The 17722-nt window shown below is 38.9% G+C and overlaps 1 protein-coding gene across 1 annotated transcript in view; it reads right to left on the minus strand.

The window, feature by feature from the left end:
* The window catches only part of FREM2 (FRAS1 related extracellular matrix 2), a 160022-nt gene that overhangs the window by 68830 nt on the left and 73470 nt on the right, over positions 1-17722 (minus strand). The window contains exon 4 of the mRNA XM_059144036.1: positions 12165-12395. Coding sequence (XP_059000019.1) covers positions 12165-12395 — 231 coding nt within the window. The remainder of the gene's footprint in view (positions 1-12164; positions 12396-17722) is intronic.

Consider the following 17722-nt stretch of genomic DNA (forward strand, 5'->3'; position numbering starts at 1 on the left):
ACAGGATAATTAAATTGGTGAAAAATATAGCTCGGTGTAAAACTGGGTTTTTAGGGAAACATTCAGTTCAGTAAGTTGACATGATAACCCCCAAACAGATACTTTGGTGACTAGGAGTCTGTTTCACTGACAGTCTCACATACGCATAGAAAATGCTTCACAGTTATTTTTAAAACAGTAAGCCACACTGCTTTTGATGATTATAAAAGACTGTTGGAATAAGACATAGGCGCTTGGGGTACATGTTCCATCCTCTCCACCCTGCCCTGTGCCCCAGGAGCTGATGAATGTGAACTACATCAAAGGTTTCCCTTGTGCTCTGGCTTCCCAATGGGTCAGCCAAAGGGGAGCACAGGCAGGAGGTCAAGAGGAGAATGAGGTCTGCGCCATTCATTCCCCTGGCTCCTTCCAGGTTCAGGACTGACCGCACCCTTTCCCCCAAATAACAGTCATGGTGCCCACTGGCCTCTCTAGTTCACTCTCTGGGCTCAGCTAATTTCTTCCCTTGCCTCAGGTCTAGGGGTAGTAATGGTCCGTACTCTTACTAGCCTTTACCATGCCTGGTGGTTTCCCAATCTTTGCGCTCACCTTTGTAAACAATTATATTATTGCATTATTTTAAAATTACTTAATTTAAGTTTAAATTATTACACTAAAAAAATCAAGTATGTCATTTGTTTTCTTCTGAGATTCTGACTGATAGATCAACATAAAAAATGGTACCATCAAAAAAAAAAAAGGGTGGTTATAAGATTTTACAACTAATTATTCATTTGTCAAACATTGATTGGGTGACTTGTACTTGCCAGACATGTCTACTAGGCAGAGGGGATATGGAAGTAAACAAAATCCCTGGTTTTAGGCAGTTTTCATTCTAGTTGGGATGGGGAAGAGGAACAAAATAAACAAATATACAAGAATATATGGTATATCAGGAAGTAACAAGTTATATGAAGAGAGTAGAGTGTGCTGAAGGGAATGGGGGAGGGGTGACTAGGCAGGGTATATATCCTGGTGGGCCTGTGTTACATAGTAACGTATCAATCACATCTGAGCTGAGATTGTAAGGTGGTAACCAGATGCCCTCTGTGAATAACTTAGAGAAGAGAATTCCAGGAAAAGGGATGAACAAGTGAAAAGGGCTTTAGACCAAGTAGTGCCAGGTGTGTATAAGGAATGGCCAGGGGGCCAAATAGCCTGAATAAACTGAGTAAGGAAGAGAGGGCAAGACATGGGACCAGAGAAGTGGTTGTTGGGTGGATGGTGGGAAGATCAGGTGGCACTTTCAGGATCACTGGGAGGACTCTGTGTTTAAGTCAGAGTAAAATATTGTGTAAATAATCAAAGATTACCCAATGGAATGAAAACACAGCGGCTATTCAAACTTTGCGGTAGCAAAGGAGTCAGTCACCATCACTTGTCTTTGGCAGAGGCTCAAAGGCAGGCTGAGGAGTCGGAGGAGCTGGAAAGCTTTATAGGAAGAAGGGGAAGGCTGCCGGTGTGCCCAGACTCTAGAAGCTGTTGGTACAGGGAAGCTGTGGGCAGGCTGACTAGAAGTGAGGCATCCTATGTGACTAGTTACAGGATCACATCTGGTTTCTTTGGTTGATCTTAACTTGAAAAAGAGGAGGAAAAATAGGGAAGCTGTCAGTTATTGATCAAATTTCGACCATTTGGGGCTGATTGCTTTAGAGGCCATGGTGTCGTTTCCCAGTTGCTGTCATTTGTGAGTCAGAGTTGTATTTTAATATGTGGTCTGTCCATTGTCTGTGTGTATGTCCATCCATCTCTCAATATAAAAGCATGAGAAGTCATTGAATATGGGGGGTCCTGTAACCTGACATATTGAGATGACAGTTGAGATGACAAACTGAGATGTCAAATTAGTCAGTTGGGCATCTAATCCTGGGTTTCAGTGGACAGGTCCAGATGGGAAAGATAAAAGTGGGAGTTACTGGCTTGTTGATTTATGTGAGGTCTGAGTCAGAATTAAATCATTTAGGGAGGGATTATAGATAAACAGGACAATGGATCCAGGGACCAGCCGCAGGGCATTTAGAGGTCAGGGAGATAAGGAAGCAGGAGCAAAGAAGGCTGAGAGGGGTCCCAGCAATGAGAACAACTAAGGGAGGTGTGGATTCTGGGGGCCAAGTGCAGAAAGTGTTTTAAGAAATACCGACTGATGAAATGTTTCAAATGCTGCTGACAAGTCAAGAAAGTTGAGAATCAATCATTAGATTTGGCAAAGGGAAGTCACTGGTTATCTTTATATGAACTGTTTCAGAGGAGTAGAGAGGACAAAAGCCTGAAAGAATAAGTGGGAGGAGATAAATTTTGAAGACAAGAGGCATAGACACTTCAAAAAATCTGCTGACAATAGAGTGACATCTACAGAAATATCTTGTTTGTTTTCAAGATGAGTTTTTGTAAGGGCAAAATTACTCCTACTATTATGAAGTAGGATTTTACCAAACATAAAATACCAAACATAGAAATTATTGTAACATTTCATTAGCAAAAAATATACAAAGTGCCACAAAATATTCAAGTCAAGTATTCAATGAGTTCCAATGAGTTTCTTTATTAACTAACAGAAATTAAGAATGGTATGACTTAGGTTTTGGCAGTCCTCAGGTCATTTACTCCAACGGCATTGGTATAACTATTACACAAAGTTTTGTTTCTCTCTTAAAGTTTGCTATGGACCAAATGCGTCCCTCAAAATTTATACATGGAAGCCCTAACCCTCAGAGTGATGATATTTGGAGGTGGGGACTGTTGAGAAGGAACTAGGTTAAGATGAGGTCATGGGAGTGGGACCCTCATTTCGGGATTAGTATACTTAAAAGAATATGATCTATCTGTCGGCCTGTCTCAGAGTTGATTATATATAGTAGTTATTCTATACTTCTAATCTATACTGACCAACTTTTAAAAATAAGTTATTCATAGAAGTCCCACGTAAGGCATTATAACTTCATCCCTTGAGTACCTGAGTTCCTCCTACATGCTATGGCCCATGTGGGTTTGATTAAACACGCCAGCACTGGTTAGTAGAGCCAGGAGGTTTGAAGAAGGAATAAAGATGAAAGCTAGGTGTCTCGAACCCACTCCTACACTTGATCTGACAGGGGGTGAAGAGGTCCAGCACCATGTTTAAGTCTTCTGCTGACCGAACTTTGGGCAGAAATAGGTGGTTTATGGGAGAAACAGGAAAAGGAGAGAGGGAGAAAAGCTTCCCTAGTAGATTTTTCTAGTTAACGTCATTTTTCAACCTCACTTCTTATGTATAGTTGAAACTCAATGCAGACTGCCCCAAGCAAGCATGGCTTTTTCAGTGTAACTACCACCCCCACTGGCATTTGTGTAGCATCCTTAAAAATTATTAGCTAATACCAAAAAAAATTATTACCTAATTCGAGTGGGGTTCTTACTATTTGTGAAGCCCTTATTCTAAATGCTTTCCATGTGTTGGCTGTTTTTCTCCCAGCAACAAGGCTTTCACATAAGAACTATTATGGCTGTCATTTTACCTCTGAGGACATGAGGCACACAGAGGTCATGGAACCAGCGGAAGGTTAGGCTGGTAGTGGCAATGCCCATATTTGAGCCCAAGAAGCCTGTCTCAAAGACCAAACCCATAACCGCTATGGTCTACTGCTAAAGGAAGAACATTCCGGGTAGCAGGCAGCAGCACTCACGCCAGAGACAAACAGAAGGCTCAACTGAGATTATAAAAGACATAATGACTGCTAAAACAGAGCCGGCAGAGACGGCAGAGGCAGAACAAAGGAAGCTAAAAACAAGTATCTTGAGAACTCCTTTATAGATCCAATGTATTCATAGAAGTCTATATATAAATTTATACATATAAAATTATAAAAGCATTATGTAAGGTATAAAATCTGTATGATATTCATATTAATAAAGTTATAGAATATTACGTGTTACATGTATAAGTACATGTAACACATAATAATGTGTTAATAGGTCTATGGATATAATATCTGTATTATGTAATGTAACAACATGTCCTGTGTCAGATCCTAGTGAGCCCATTAAATGGAAGCTATAGCAGCCTCTGGGAAGGGGTTCGTTGAGAGGCAAAGTCAGGGAGGTATTCTAAAAACAGTAAACTCTCTGCTAAGTAAATAGAGACACACACAAAAATGACTGCAGGGTCAAGCTCTCCAACCTTAATTAACACTGGCTTTCCCACAGGGTAGACCTACCAGGGACCTTTCCTTCTTTAAATCTCTTAGAATTCTTAATGATGAACATGGATGATTTTTATAGATATTCAGATCAGTTTCATTATTCTGTATTTTGCATTTTGAAAGATAAAGCTGAATCCAGGGAGTGCTTCTTTATTAACCGATGCAACTGTGCTGTAATGAATGCTTTGATCTGCAACTGCAGGGTTTACTTTTAGGTTTGACTGGGCTGTCACTTAGGCAAAAAATGACTTCTGTTCTCAGAAATAAAGTAGCTGTCATTATGTTTGAAAGATAATGTTAATGCTGTCCTTTTCTCAATTATCCTGAACAGATTAAAAACAAAAAACAAAACAGATTCTACTAAAACATGATAGGACAAAATGTTTTCTAAAAATCTTTGTTATATGGAACAGAGAAAGAAAATGCAGCGCATGGAGAAAGGCACTGAGTGTTCATCGTCTTTGGAAAGTTTGGCACATTCAAAAACCAACCCCGAAGATATTCCGGGACCTCCTCGGGCTACCATGGTGCCCACAGACTGGTCAACAAGCGGTACTGAGTAGGAAGTCTGTCCCTGATGTGTTTGAACTTGGACAGCTCTCTTACTTTCCATGGTCTGTGTTTTTACTCTGAAACAGACATAGTGATTGATATAGGCTAAATTTACAGGGACTCGAAAGAGACACAAATAAGAATAATGAAAACATCTAAATCACATGATAACAAGTATCATACGTTCACATCAGGATGCCACGAGATCCAAAAATCATCCTTTAGCACTATGCAAATGTGGGTCAGAATTGATCTTTGGGTAATCTTTGTTCCTATCATTAAATGTTTTCATTTCATGAACATAGAAACTTTCAGACACTAAACTGGTTTTATTTTGCACCCCCTTTTTCATATCCACCACCTGGTGCCAGCAATGTACAGATATGTGCTGCACCTTGAATAAGTATTTAGAATTGTCTATCTCTTAAGACAATGCCTTGTGTTTCAAAAGACAAAAGGCTTTCCATTCTCAGAAAAAAAAAAAAAGAAAGAAAGAAAGGAAAAAAAGCAAAAAGCCTCCACACTCATTGAAATTCAATTTTTGCATGCTTTGTTTATCATTTTGGTGTCCTAAGCTGCAGTGGACTACCCTTTCACTAATTCTGTACCTTCAATTTTGGTACACTTGTCTCATTGGCTAGCCAGTGATCTCCCCGTGTCGACACTGACAATAGTACAAAATTTTAAAAGCAATTAACTAGTGTTTGTGTTTCATGGAATAGTTTATGTCATCTGGATTCTACCACATGAAATGGGTTTGGTTCACTCAGCACACACAGGTTTGCCTTTTCTTTAAGTCCAATAAGACTAGGGTCCTTGAGCTCCAAGTTCCACTTTCCTCTAGAATGGTATGTTTATTCTCGACTATATATATATATATATATATATATATATATATATATATGACTAGATTAAGAGATATATCTCCTAATCTAGTCATACTCGGTTCATGGTTGATTTTGGTATCACAAAGGTATCAGAATGAGCCCCTTTCAATCAGAAGTTTGCAGACACTTCAAGTGTAAATACTAAATAATTGCATAAAATAGTTGCGGGCCTCAGACGTCTATGCTAAGTATCTATACTTGAACACCTATATTTGAGGCTGTGTTCTGCTAAGAAAGTACATAAAACTCAATTTACCCTGGTTAGAAATTATTCAAGGTAAACAAAATGAATGGAATCTTGATATAAAATAGGTTTTAGCTCTTACCTATTTTCCTCTTAACAGAAACAAAAATGTCGAATATTAATCTTAATATTAATATCTGTATACCTCTAAGAGTGAGAAAAGATGGCTTCTGTCTGACAGTTAGGGAACCTAATGTGTAGGAAATTAAGACTCTCCTTCCAGGTTAGAGACTTCTCCTCTTGGTGCTGATTGCTCCTGTATCACAGCACACAGCAATCCGCATTGTTAGCAGTAATCATTTCATAGGAATCACCACCTAAAGATACCCTTTCAGAGTTAATATGCCTTCTTCAGTGTAGCTTCCTCATCCCCAGCTCTTAACAGAATTCCTATAGCGAAATGTTCAATAAACAGCTGTTGAACATAGATGCACTGCGCAAGACCTGGAGTAGTCTTGATTATCATCCTAGAACCCTTGTTTTGTTTACCTATCCTAATACGTTTTTTGGCTTGATATATAAAGGGAAAATTTTAAAGAATAAGAAGAGAAGGAATCGGGGGCACTTGGGTGGCTCAATGGGTTAAGCCTCTGTCTTCGGTTCAGGTCATGATCTCAGGGTCCTGGCATCGAGCCCCACATAGGGTTCTCTGCTCAGCAGGGAGCCTGCTTCCCACCCCCCTTCCCCACTGACCCCTTCCTGCCTCTCTGCCTGCTTGTGATCTCTCTGCCTCTGTCAAATAAATAAATAAAATCTTAAAAAAAAAAAAAGAGAAGGAATCACTTTGTTCTTGGTTTTGTTTTGTTTTGTTTTTTTCATGCACAAGAATAGGTGAAACAATGTTGCTGTTGGCAAAGTGTGCCATTTAATGATGATTCTGGGAATTATTTCTTTTCAGTCTCCTGGAATGACAGAAGACTATAAAACTCAGGGAAAAGAGAAAAGGAAAAAAAATCTCTCTATATATTCAGACACTGGCTCTGGCACTTATTAGCAAAGAATTTTGGGGAAAGAAATTCTTTGAGCCTCAGAGATCTCACTTGGAAATTGACATATAAATTGCAGGTTTAGATGTGACATGACTGTGAAGCTCCTAACGCACCGTCCGGCTCCCAGAGGATATTCAAATATGGTAGAGCTTGCTATTATGATTACTATCCCTTGGCCTATGGAATAATCCTTTCAGACTTCTCTGGCTTGGGTTAGAAAAGAGGGCAGGAGGAGTAACAATGACCTGGAATTTTCTCGAAGCCTTTCTAGTCCTCTGGCAATCTGCTACCTGCTCTTGAATCGTCCAGCCTAGCTGCAGAGGATCTTTCAGCAAAAGTTTATTGTTACCACTCAGTGGTACCCCACAGAGGAGTGCCCATTCCCTCAGAGGAAGTGTTATTTTACTCATCCCTGCTAATACAAAAGGCAACCAAATACAACAGCTTCCAAGAGGCCAATTTAGGCAGAGATAAATTTAAGGATGGCTCTATTTCTCAGGTTCCCCATCCAGAAAATGAGTTAAATGCTTCACACACTTTAAAACCCCTCCCAACTGGAAATTTCTACCTGCAATTGTAAAGGACAGAGGTTGTGGAATCAAACTGAAACAACGAAGGATAACAGAGATAGAGGACAAAGCAGTGAGGTAAAAATCATGACAAGAGTAGATTTTCCCTGGGAGTGCCTCCAAGGCCAAGCACCTGGGATAAAGGCAGTATGACAATGAGAGGTTAACAGCTCTGCTTGACCGTCTGTCTGTATTCTTCCTATTCTAGTTTTCCTCTTTGTACCACAGACTTCAGTGTATGAGGAAACTGAATTTATTGGTGTACTCAGTAAATGACTAAACCCATTTGTCTGGGAAGCTGTAGATATCCACAGTCATAGCAGAATGCCGTGTCCTCCTTCTGTGACCCCATAAAGCTTTGTTGAGTAGAAGGAAAAGCCCCCTTTCAGTCTTCCATTTTCATGCAACAAAATGTGGGCTTCTGATGTCCCATCTGACAGCTGAGCTGTGCCTGAGTGGCCCCTCTCTGATTGACAGGGAAGATACCAGCATGACAGCGAGTTCTGCATGTGGCCATTAGAAGATTAGCTCCGTTCTGTGCGTGGCCATCCCAGGGCAGCCATGGATGAGGACTGGGGTGCACTTGTTCTCATTGGTGTCTGCCCTTTGAGGCAGGCTGCCCTCCTCCACAGAAGATGCAGGAAGACATATCACCTGATCCACTCTTTAGAGTAGAGTCAATCTACTCCCAGCCTGAAGGTCACAACATCTGGAGGCCTGAGAGATACTATCCACATGGGCACTGCATGGTACCTCAGGTGAAACAAATAAGCACCTAAGTGTACTATTATCTCTGCAGGAGATGCAAATCCTTGCGTGATGAATTAAATCCATAGGTATTTAAAATCTTTACTTAAATCACAATGATCTAACTTAAAAAATATACATAGAGTATTATAAGAATATAATTATGAACATGTGAGAATTTAGGATGTATGTATGTATATGCTTGTGTGTGTGCAGAGTTTGTGTTAGTAAGTTGTTTCTTTTTGTAATAAAACATGGGAAGAGTATTACAAAATCTGTCATATGTGGGGACACCTGGGTGGCTCAGTCAGCTAAGTGTCTGCCTTCGGTTCAGTTCATGATCCCAAGGTCCTGGGATGGAGCCCCACATCGGGTTCCTTGCTCAGCAGGGAGCCTACTTCTCCCTCCGCCTGCTGCGCCCCCTGCTTGTGTGCTGGCTTTCTCTCTCAAATAAATAAAATCTTTTAAAAAAGAATAAATTAAAAAATAAAACCTGTCAGATGTGAAGTTGAGAGCATTCTATAAACAAGTAAAATGCCTAAAATGGTATGTCTACAAGGTAGTGAGGCAAAAGTGACTAAAGGAATGTGTGTGTGTTAAGCACACCACCAATAGTAAGTGTTTGATGAATTTCAATTATTATCATTAGCAGTAGCAGTCACAGGCAAGTAAAGAACTGGGAAACATATGTATTTGCATGGGATTATATAAACTAGCTAATAAGTAAAGACAGTTTCCAGACAAAAATGAAGCAAAGTTGGATATTTCCTCTTCTTGGTTCCATAACACTGCACACACTTTGTTGTACCACATCACATTCTATTGCAATCACTTATTTACAGGGCTCTCCTTCTCATGAGAGCATATGTGCTTTGATAAAAAGAACTATATCCTATTACCTTTGCAGCCCTAACACTTAGCACTATACCCAGCACAAGTATGAGCTAGATACATTTTTAATGCATGCAAAATAAAATCTCATGTCACATCCTAGAAGTAATATGCAGAAGGGGAGCTTACAGGCATAATGGTTCTTAAGGCTAGCCAAGGTATATGTGAAGAGTTACAAGATAGTGTAGAAAGAAGTAATTAAAATTTTGAAATGGTAGGAAAAGTGACCCTTAATGGGGGGAAAAAAGGATTCTTTAGTCTCTTAAAATGAAATCTAATGATGTTATTTGTGATATTAGAAATAACATTAATATTGTGCTTTATGTTTTATAGAGCTTTTTCATAAGAATGATGCAACAAGAGAATCATTAATTTTTCATAGTTTGCGCATTAGGAAAGTAAATCTTAATAAAACCTGTTTGATTTGATTAAGGTAATAAAACTAGAAACAGTGGAATTGGGAATCAAACTCAGATCCTGTAACTTCAAGACGAATGGTCTCCAAGACAGGGAATATACCAAGCATTATGAGACACTTGTCAATTATCCTAGGGATGATCATGGCCAAGAATGACTAGGGCTGAATTTCATCTAGAAAATTCCCTAACAACTTAGATGACCATTACACGAAATGAAATTATGGCAAAGTTGTGTGTATGTATTTTGTTTTTATTTTTTAAAAGATTTTATTTATTTGACAGAGTGAGAGAGCACAAGTAGGGGGAAGAGCAGAGGGAGAGGAAGAAGCAGACTCACCACGGAACAGGGAGCCTGATGTGGGGCTGGAACCTGGGACTCTGGGATCATGACCTGAGCTGAAGGCAGACGCTTAGCTGACTGAGCCACCCAGGAGCCCCTATATTTTGTGTTTAATAGTCTACTTCTTAGGCCTAATATGGGTATAAAGTATAGAGTGTTATACTGATCTTATAAATAAAGCACAAATGAGTTTAAGTGTCTTTTTTTTTTTTTTTTAAGATTTATTTATAGGGGAGCCTGGGAAGCTCAATCGGTGAAGTTTCAGCCTTCAGCTCAGGTCATGATCCCAGGGTCCTGGGATCAAGCCCTGAGTTGGGCTCCCTGATCAGCAGAACGCCTGCTTCTCCCTCTGCCTGCTGCTCTGCCTGCTACTCTGCCTATCTGTGTTCTCTCTCTGTCAAATAAAGAAATTAAAAACAAAACAAAACAATATATTTACTTATTTGCAAAAGAGAGAAAGAGAGAGAGAGAGACTAAGGGGAGAGGCAGAGGGAGAGAATCTTTTTTTTTTTTAATTTTTTCAATGTATTTATTTTCAGAAAAACAGTATTCATTATTTTTTCACCACACCCAGTGCTCCATGCAATCCGTGCCCTCTATCATACCCACCACCTGGTACCCCAACCTCCCAACCCCCGCCACTTCAAACCCCTCAGATTGATTTTCAGAGTCCATAGTCTCTCGTGATTCACCTCCCCTTCCAATTTACCCCAACTCCCTTCTCCTCTCTAACACCCCTTGTCCTCCATATTTGTTATGCTCCACAAATAAGTGAAACCATAGAGGGAGAGAATCTTCAAGCAGACTCCCGGGAGAGTGCAGAGCTAAGCATGAGGCTTGATCACAAGCCCCTGAGATCAGGACTGAAGCTGAAACCAAGAAAGAGTCTGATGGGCAACCAAATGAGCCACCCAGGTGCCCCCATGAGTTTAAGTGTCTTATTTCTTAAGGTAAATTATGGCAATTATACCAATTGGCAAATAAAATATCAAGAAATGGCTTTGGGGTAACTGGCTGGGTCAGTTGGTGGAGCATGTGACTTGATTTCAGGGTCATGAGTTGAAGCCCTACATTGGGCCTAGAGATTATGAAAGTAAAGAAAGAAAGAGCAAGCTTCAAACAAACTCCAACTGATGGGCCAGTTTATATGTATTAAAGTTGCCATGGGCTTGTTCAAAAGAAAGCTTTGTTATGCCAGAGCTTACCCAAAACTCAGGAGTAGAAGAAAATTTAATTATTTATTCCTAGATAGGGCCAATAAAACTAAATGTAATTAAATGCCAACTGTTCTTTAAAAGAATTATAAACATAACTGAACTTCATTTTTAACTAAAGGAGAGATGTTAGTTAAACAAACAAACCCAGAGCCCCAGTTCTCTTATGTGTTCTAATTATGTTCAGCCTTGTAACCCAGAGGTTTCCACACGTCTACATTTCATGTACCCAGTAGATTGTATCTTCACAGAAAAGTTAAGAGTTTTCTGACTGACAAAATAAAGAAAGTCACGTCTGGCTTCTGACAGGATTTCAGCTTTAGAAGAGTCTCTCCAACCTTTGTATAAATGCCAGCCTTCAAAAAGCCATTCAACCTTTCTCTCTCTCTCTCTTTTTTTTCCCTGCCTGCACTGAGACAAGCCAGTACTGTAGAAGTATGGCAGGGGGAGGGAATGGGTCAAATTACACACAAAAGCAGTGAGACTTACTTTTACCAACATCAGCCAAAGGTGTGCACTGACAACAAAACATCACCTAATAGGAGTTAAGAGCAATGTTTCAAGACACAAGTCACTGAAGAGTAGGGATAGGTAAGGTGGGTTTTATGTAACAAATGTGGAAGCATACGGGCCAAATGAAAAATTTTGGGTCATAAATAGATGCAGTAAACTAGAACAATCAAGTATACCATGGGGAGCAAATTAATCACAAAATGGCGTAATTCTTAAACTATTTGTGTAAAGGAAAGTTTAAAAGACATTTGAAAGAGTTTAAGAAATAATGAATTAATTCAAGAAAAAGGAGATGAGCAATGTTGTTTCTAAAGGATAGAATTATAATAAGAGAAAGAACATGTTGATAATCATATGTATGTTTGTAGTTCATTTATTTGGAACAATACAGCTTTCCTTATTAATTAATTTATCGGTTTTTGGCTTCCCTCTCCCATCAGCATATCTGAGAATACTGAACTATGAGTCCAGAACATCCTCCTCACAGAAGGTCCAAACACTGAATTTAAAACTTCCCCTATGAGAAATTTTGTCATTAAAAACCCAACAGCAACAACACAAACAAGTGATGATAGCTCTTACCATCTCCTGGGTCAACGATCTCCACCGTGATCACTGAGGGGAATTCCAGAGCAGCCAGCACCGGCTCTGACAGAACGATCTGGAAAGTCTCCGAATGCTCATGCTCCCCATCGCTCATGATCCGAACTCTCCAGGTGGCCCTGATCTGCCCTGGGTTGAACTGCACTTGTTTCTGCGCTTTGCCCTTGAAGTCTTTGTCTTTTTCTGCAGTCCCGTCTCTTGTGCCAATACCTTCATAAAGACATGGTATCATCTTCTTAGTTTCATTTTCAGTTGGATTACTGCAGTTTTCCTCGTTGTTAATTTTTTGTGTTACTTTACCCTGTGTGTTACTAGATTCAGGTTTGATTCCATGAAATGGACAGTGGGGTATTTGTCCCACAGGGAAAGTGTTCTATAGGTGTTGGTCAGTTCATGATTCTGTTCTATTTTTACCCCATGATGGGTTTCCTGTATATTCTTTGAACCATGTGTTAGATGGAACCTCTTACACAGCAAGACCCAGTAAATTGATATTCATGTTATGAATATTCTTACTCCTACAAATTCATTCAGTCTAAAAACTTTCCCCATTTGCTTTTTGCATGTGTTATATTGTGCATGTCACAGGATAAAAACACAAGAAAAGTTCTCTTTTCTTATATACCTAGAGATAGATAGATCTAAGGTAGATATATCTTAGATCTATATCTATCTATATATCTTACATTTATATAAGATCTACCTATCTCTTTCTATATAAAATATAAACCAATAAGAAACTCGTGAGTCAAGAATTCTTTGATAATTGAAGTTGTAAATGGCCAAGCATAATAAAGAATTATAATATTCTCTGCACATTTACGGAACAAGGATGCTTAATAAGAATCTAATTCAGTGATTGTCAACATGACCACATCCAGGTTTTTTCTGGTAGAACACTTCAGAATTCCATGAAACCATGTGAACAGAACCGGAGAGCTAAATATATATGGTTATTATGAGTGGTACGTTTGGCTTACTCGGATGGTTCATTCAAGGTCAACTGTAGTGAGCTGAGGAGGTTGAAGGATCTCTGAGTCTTTCACTACATTACAAGAGGATCTTCACCATTACTATACCATATACTCAAATCATAGATTACCTATAAATAGCCAATAGTCAATAAATCCAATGTCATAGAAAAATTATAAAATTGCAGTAGTACTCACACTAGTATATCCTTAAGTACTGAATCAGAACCTCTTAGTGAGTCAAGTTAACAGAATAATCTTCAAATATATTTCTTTAAATATTGGCATTTTAAGAGAAGTTGGTAGGAAAGACAGACTTAAAAAGGGAATAAAATCTTATGACAGGTAGAATTTAAAGTCTGAAAAAGAAAGTCTTTGTAACATTTCTCAATTCTCTTCTTTTTAGAGAGTGGTGCTTATGCAAGATTAATGTGAATATTTATTCCTTCATCTGAGCACATTACTGTGAGTCTCATCTTAAAATGAAGATGAAAATAAATACTTCATTAAAATATTTTTGCTTTACAGATCTCAGAAAAACAATGGAGATTTAAATACTGCAATTTTTTTTTCAATAGTAGGTAAAGATCTATTTAATGTAAGGAGGGAAAAGGGCCCAGAACTAGGAACCCCAGCACTACATATTTTTTTCAATGTTGCAGGCTTCCCGTTGGCTCTCTGGTTCCTAGTGCACACAGACAGGTTGTCAACACCTCTTGGATCTACCATGATTCACTGCCAACACAATGATGAAAGGAATCTTTCTTGCTGAGGTTCCAGCACACATGCTGCTCACTGACCCATCTATCCCCAGTGGCAAGGGCCAGCAAAGAATCTATTATTTGGTCTCTGATACCTACTGCCCACTTTTCTGTTTTGTTTTGTTTTGCCAACAATACATTGTTTTCCTAGAGATTCGAAACGCAGTTAAAAACAAAAAGAAATGAATATAATGCAAGGAATGTCCACTAGTTCTAACTAGTCATCCTTCCTAAGTGATAATCAAGTTATCCAACCCCAAAAAACATACTCTGTAAAACCAAATCTCATTGTTGCTGCTAAATACACATATAATTTTTTGGGTGGAGCTTTTAAATATCCCCGAGTGAATGTTGGATGTAAATTATAAACAGGCAGTATTGTTGATTCGCCAAGCAAAGAGAAATGTTGTTGTTTTTGTTTTTTTAAGATTTTATTTATTTAGGGGCGTCTGGGTGTCTCAGTTGGTTATGCGTCTGCCTTCAGGTCAGGTCATGATCCCAGGTCTACGGATCCAGTCTCTCACTGGGCTCCTTGCTCAGTAAGGAGTCTGCTTCTCCCTCTGCCTGCTGCTCCCCCTGCTGTGCTCTCTCTCTCCACCTCTCTCTCTCATATTGACAAAAACCAAAAGCCAAACCAAAACAAAACCCTTAAAAAAAAAAAAAAAAAAAAGAAAAGATTTAGAGGAGACAGAGAGAGCGCAGGAACAGGGAGGGACAGAGGGATAAGCAGACTCCCAGCTGAGCAGGGAACCGGAGGCGGGGCTTGATTTTAGGACCCTGGGATCATGATCTGAGGTGAAGGCAGATGCTTAACTGACTGAAAAACTGTGTTTTCTGTTGTCTGTGCCTTTTGTATTTTTATATTATTCTTCTTTTTTCAAGGCACAAGCTATTTCTTTTATTTTCCTCTTTTTTTAAGGTGTTATTTTTTAAAGTAATCTCTATACTGAATATGGGGCTCAAACTCACAACCCCAAGATCAAGAGTCACATGCTGTTCTGACTGAACCATCCAGGAACCCCTTTATTTTGTGGGGGGAAAAAAAAGACTGTTGCCTTAAACTGTTGATAATGCTTCTCAAACATGAGATAAAGCTAAGAAGGATAGGTTATATTTTTAGAGGGTAAAATAAGACTTAGAGGAAATACTAAACTTGGTTTGGATCAAAAATAAAGATTTCCTTTTTATAATTAACACACAGCATCTACTCTGAGGGTAGTGCTGATCTACCTTGTTACTTACAGTGTGATCCATGGACCAGTAGCACAAGCAACATCTGAGAGCTTGTTAAAAATGCAGGAATTTCAGGCCTTCCCCCAATCCCCTGAATCAGAATCAACATTTTGGCAAGATCCAGGTATATCTTATGTGCATTAAAATCTGAGGGTAGGTAGACACCTACTAAATACTTCATACCTCCACAGGGCCCTTTACATAGGTGCCCATTTTAATATGGAATGAGGAAATGGCCTGTAGACTTGGGGGACGCAGATTAGTCCACGTTTTAATCAAATGTGGTAGAAGAGACATTCAAGTACACACAATGCTCAAGAATGCTCTTACTTGGAGGTATAAATATTCAGCTGGTAAACCATATATATTATAAATAACATGAATAGGTGGGGCAAAAAGAATTCTAGAAATCAAAAAGCTAACAATTTGGGCTTATATTTATGCTTTTATTTTTTCAAAGAGAATTAATTATTAAACAAAATATATTACTTTGATTTACTAAGCGAAACCACAATCACATCTTTTCCTCTGGCATGAAAAAATGGCATGGAGGTTAAGCAAGGTACTTTGGAAATGAGAGAACAGATTTCATACCCTACCTCCAACACATAGCAGCAAGGGATCATAGGCAGGCTACGAGCTTCTTCCTCATAAGTTGTTGATTTGTGGAGGGTTTAAGAAGCACCATGGTGTGGTAGTTAAGAAAGTCAGCCCTGGGGCCAAATCTCCACGCTGCACCTTAGTAGCTTTGATCATATGACAACCTTTCTGTTTCTTTACTTGCATAATGAGGGCTATCATGTCACTCCTCTTATAGTGTTGACTATGTAAGGTATGGGTAACTAGGGCTGGCATATAATAAGTACTCAATGAATGTTAGCTATTATTACCAGCTCAGAGCCCATTATGTAATACTGTGTCTGGCACTCAGTAAGCACTCCAGAAAATATTAGGTTGAGTTAGTGAGTAAAGTAAGTTTTAAGGAGTAAAAGATAAAGGCTCGGTACCTAATGTGCTTAATGAAGTATCTCATATTTAGTAAATGCTCGATAACCGGTAGCAAAAAGATCTTTGAAATTCAAATACCTTTATAAAATGCACAGACATATTTAATTTAGTAAAGGGTTATTTTGGTTATAAAATGAATAATCATCTCTGAGAAAAAATACACATACATTTCATGTAATTCATGATTTACTGTGTTCCTGAAGGCAAGTGCCTTTAGATACCATGCAAACTATCTAATTCTAAAAGTTCGTAAGTGAAAGTGGGGGTTTTAGGAAACAGAAACATGAAACGCATTCATTGTAGAACTTCTTGGAGGCTACCCTGCTCTTTAATCTGACTTCCATTCTCTGTCCCAGCTTGAATGCTATTGCCCTCTTCAGTGATTGATGGGTGTGGGCCACACACAAGTCTTGCCAACTTCCTATCTCCCCAGGTTACTAAGTAACATGTGAGGTTAACCAAGTAGAGCTAAAGAACCTTTGCAGAATGGCTGGTGCTCATCTCAACACAGAGGAAATAATAGTTGGTGGAAAAAATAACGTCAGGAGAAAAAAAAAAGAGCTCTCGTTTGGTGTTTTAGGATTCTGCTTCGAAAAAAAAATGAAGAGAAGAATGTTAAAAGACAGTTTCAAAAATATTTTTCCATTAGTAACTTTCCCATGACTTTCAGGGGACTTTGTGTAAGTGAGTAAACTAATACACCCACCAGGAATTCAGGCAAAATGCAAACACAGATGAAGACATCTTTAAGAATTGCTAAGGTTCTTTGTTTTTTTTTTTGTTATTATTTTCCCCATATTTTCAAGCACAAAGAACAGTGAAGGCTCATCACTCACTGACAATAAATAAAATAGGATCAGATTCCTGATCTGTAGAGCAAGTGTGTGGGTATGGTGAAAACATGCTTCTACAGAGAGAGCAATAAGAGTGTTCACAGTGCTTTTGAAGGTTTGACACAGAGAGTGGAAATGACAGCTGAGAAGAGGTACATGTGAATAAAGATGGAAGCAGAGATGTCCTGACTGCAGAAGGTTTGTAGGTGGACCAGATGGCCTTGAGCAACTTAACCTTAAGGGATCAGCAGAGCATGGTATGAAAATCTCTCCTCAATAGTTAACAAAGAAAAAGCACTTTAAAAATAAGGGGTAATCCAAAGGTCATCCAGAGGTTAGAGGGAACATGGTGGGGGTGTAGGAGGAATTGTGACTGTGGTTAAGTATGGTGTATAATGTGTGTGTGTGTGTGTGTGTGTGTGTGTGTGAGTGTGTGTGAGAGAGAATAGGGATCTACTCTTCAAGGCTTTTGAATTTCACAGACCAGTAAAATTTCAAATGATTGTTTTGCAGACAAACACAGGATTGCCCAGTTTTTATTTTTTTATTGCGAACATTTTCTTGGATTCCTACCTTAATTGATACTCTCACTCAATGAAAGCTCTTTTACCTCGAGAAAATTCTATCAGCCTAAATGTCTATAAAACATATGGTACCAAAAATAATATATTGCTTGGGGTGCTATCATTTTTCATCAATATGCCAAATTTTTTTGTGCCAACGGTGTTACT

Source organism: Mustela lutreola, chromosome 13 (genome assembly GCF_030435805.1).
Source record: "Mustela lutreola isolate mMusLut2 chromosome 13, mMusLut2.pri, whole genome shotgun sequence".
In the NCBI taxonomy this organism is placed as follows: domain Eukaryota; kingdom Metazoa; phylum Chordata; class Mammalia; order Carnivora; family Mustelidae; genus Mustela; species Mustela lutreola.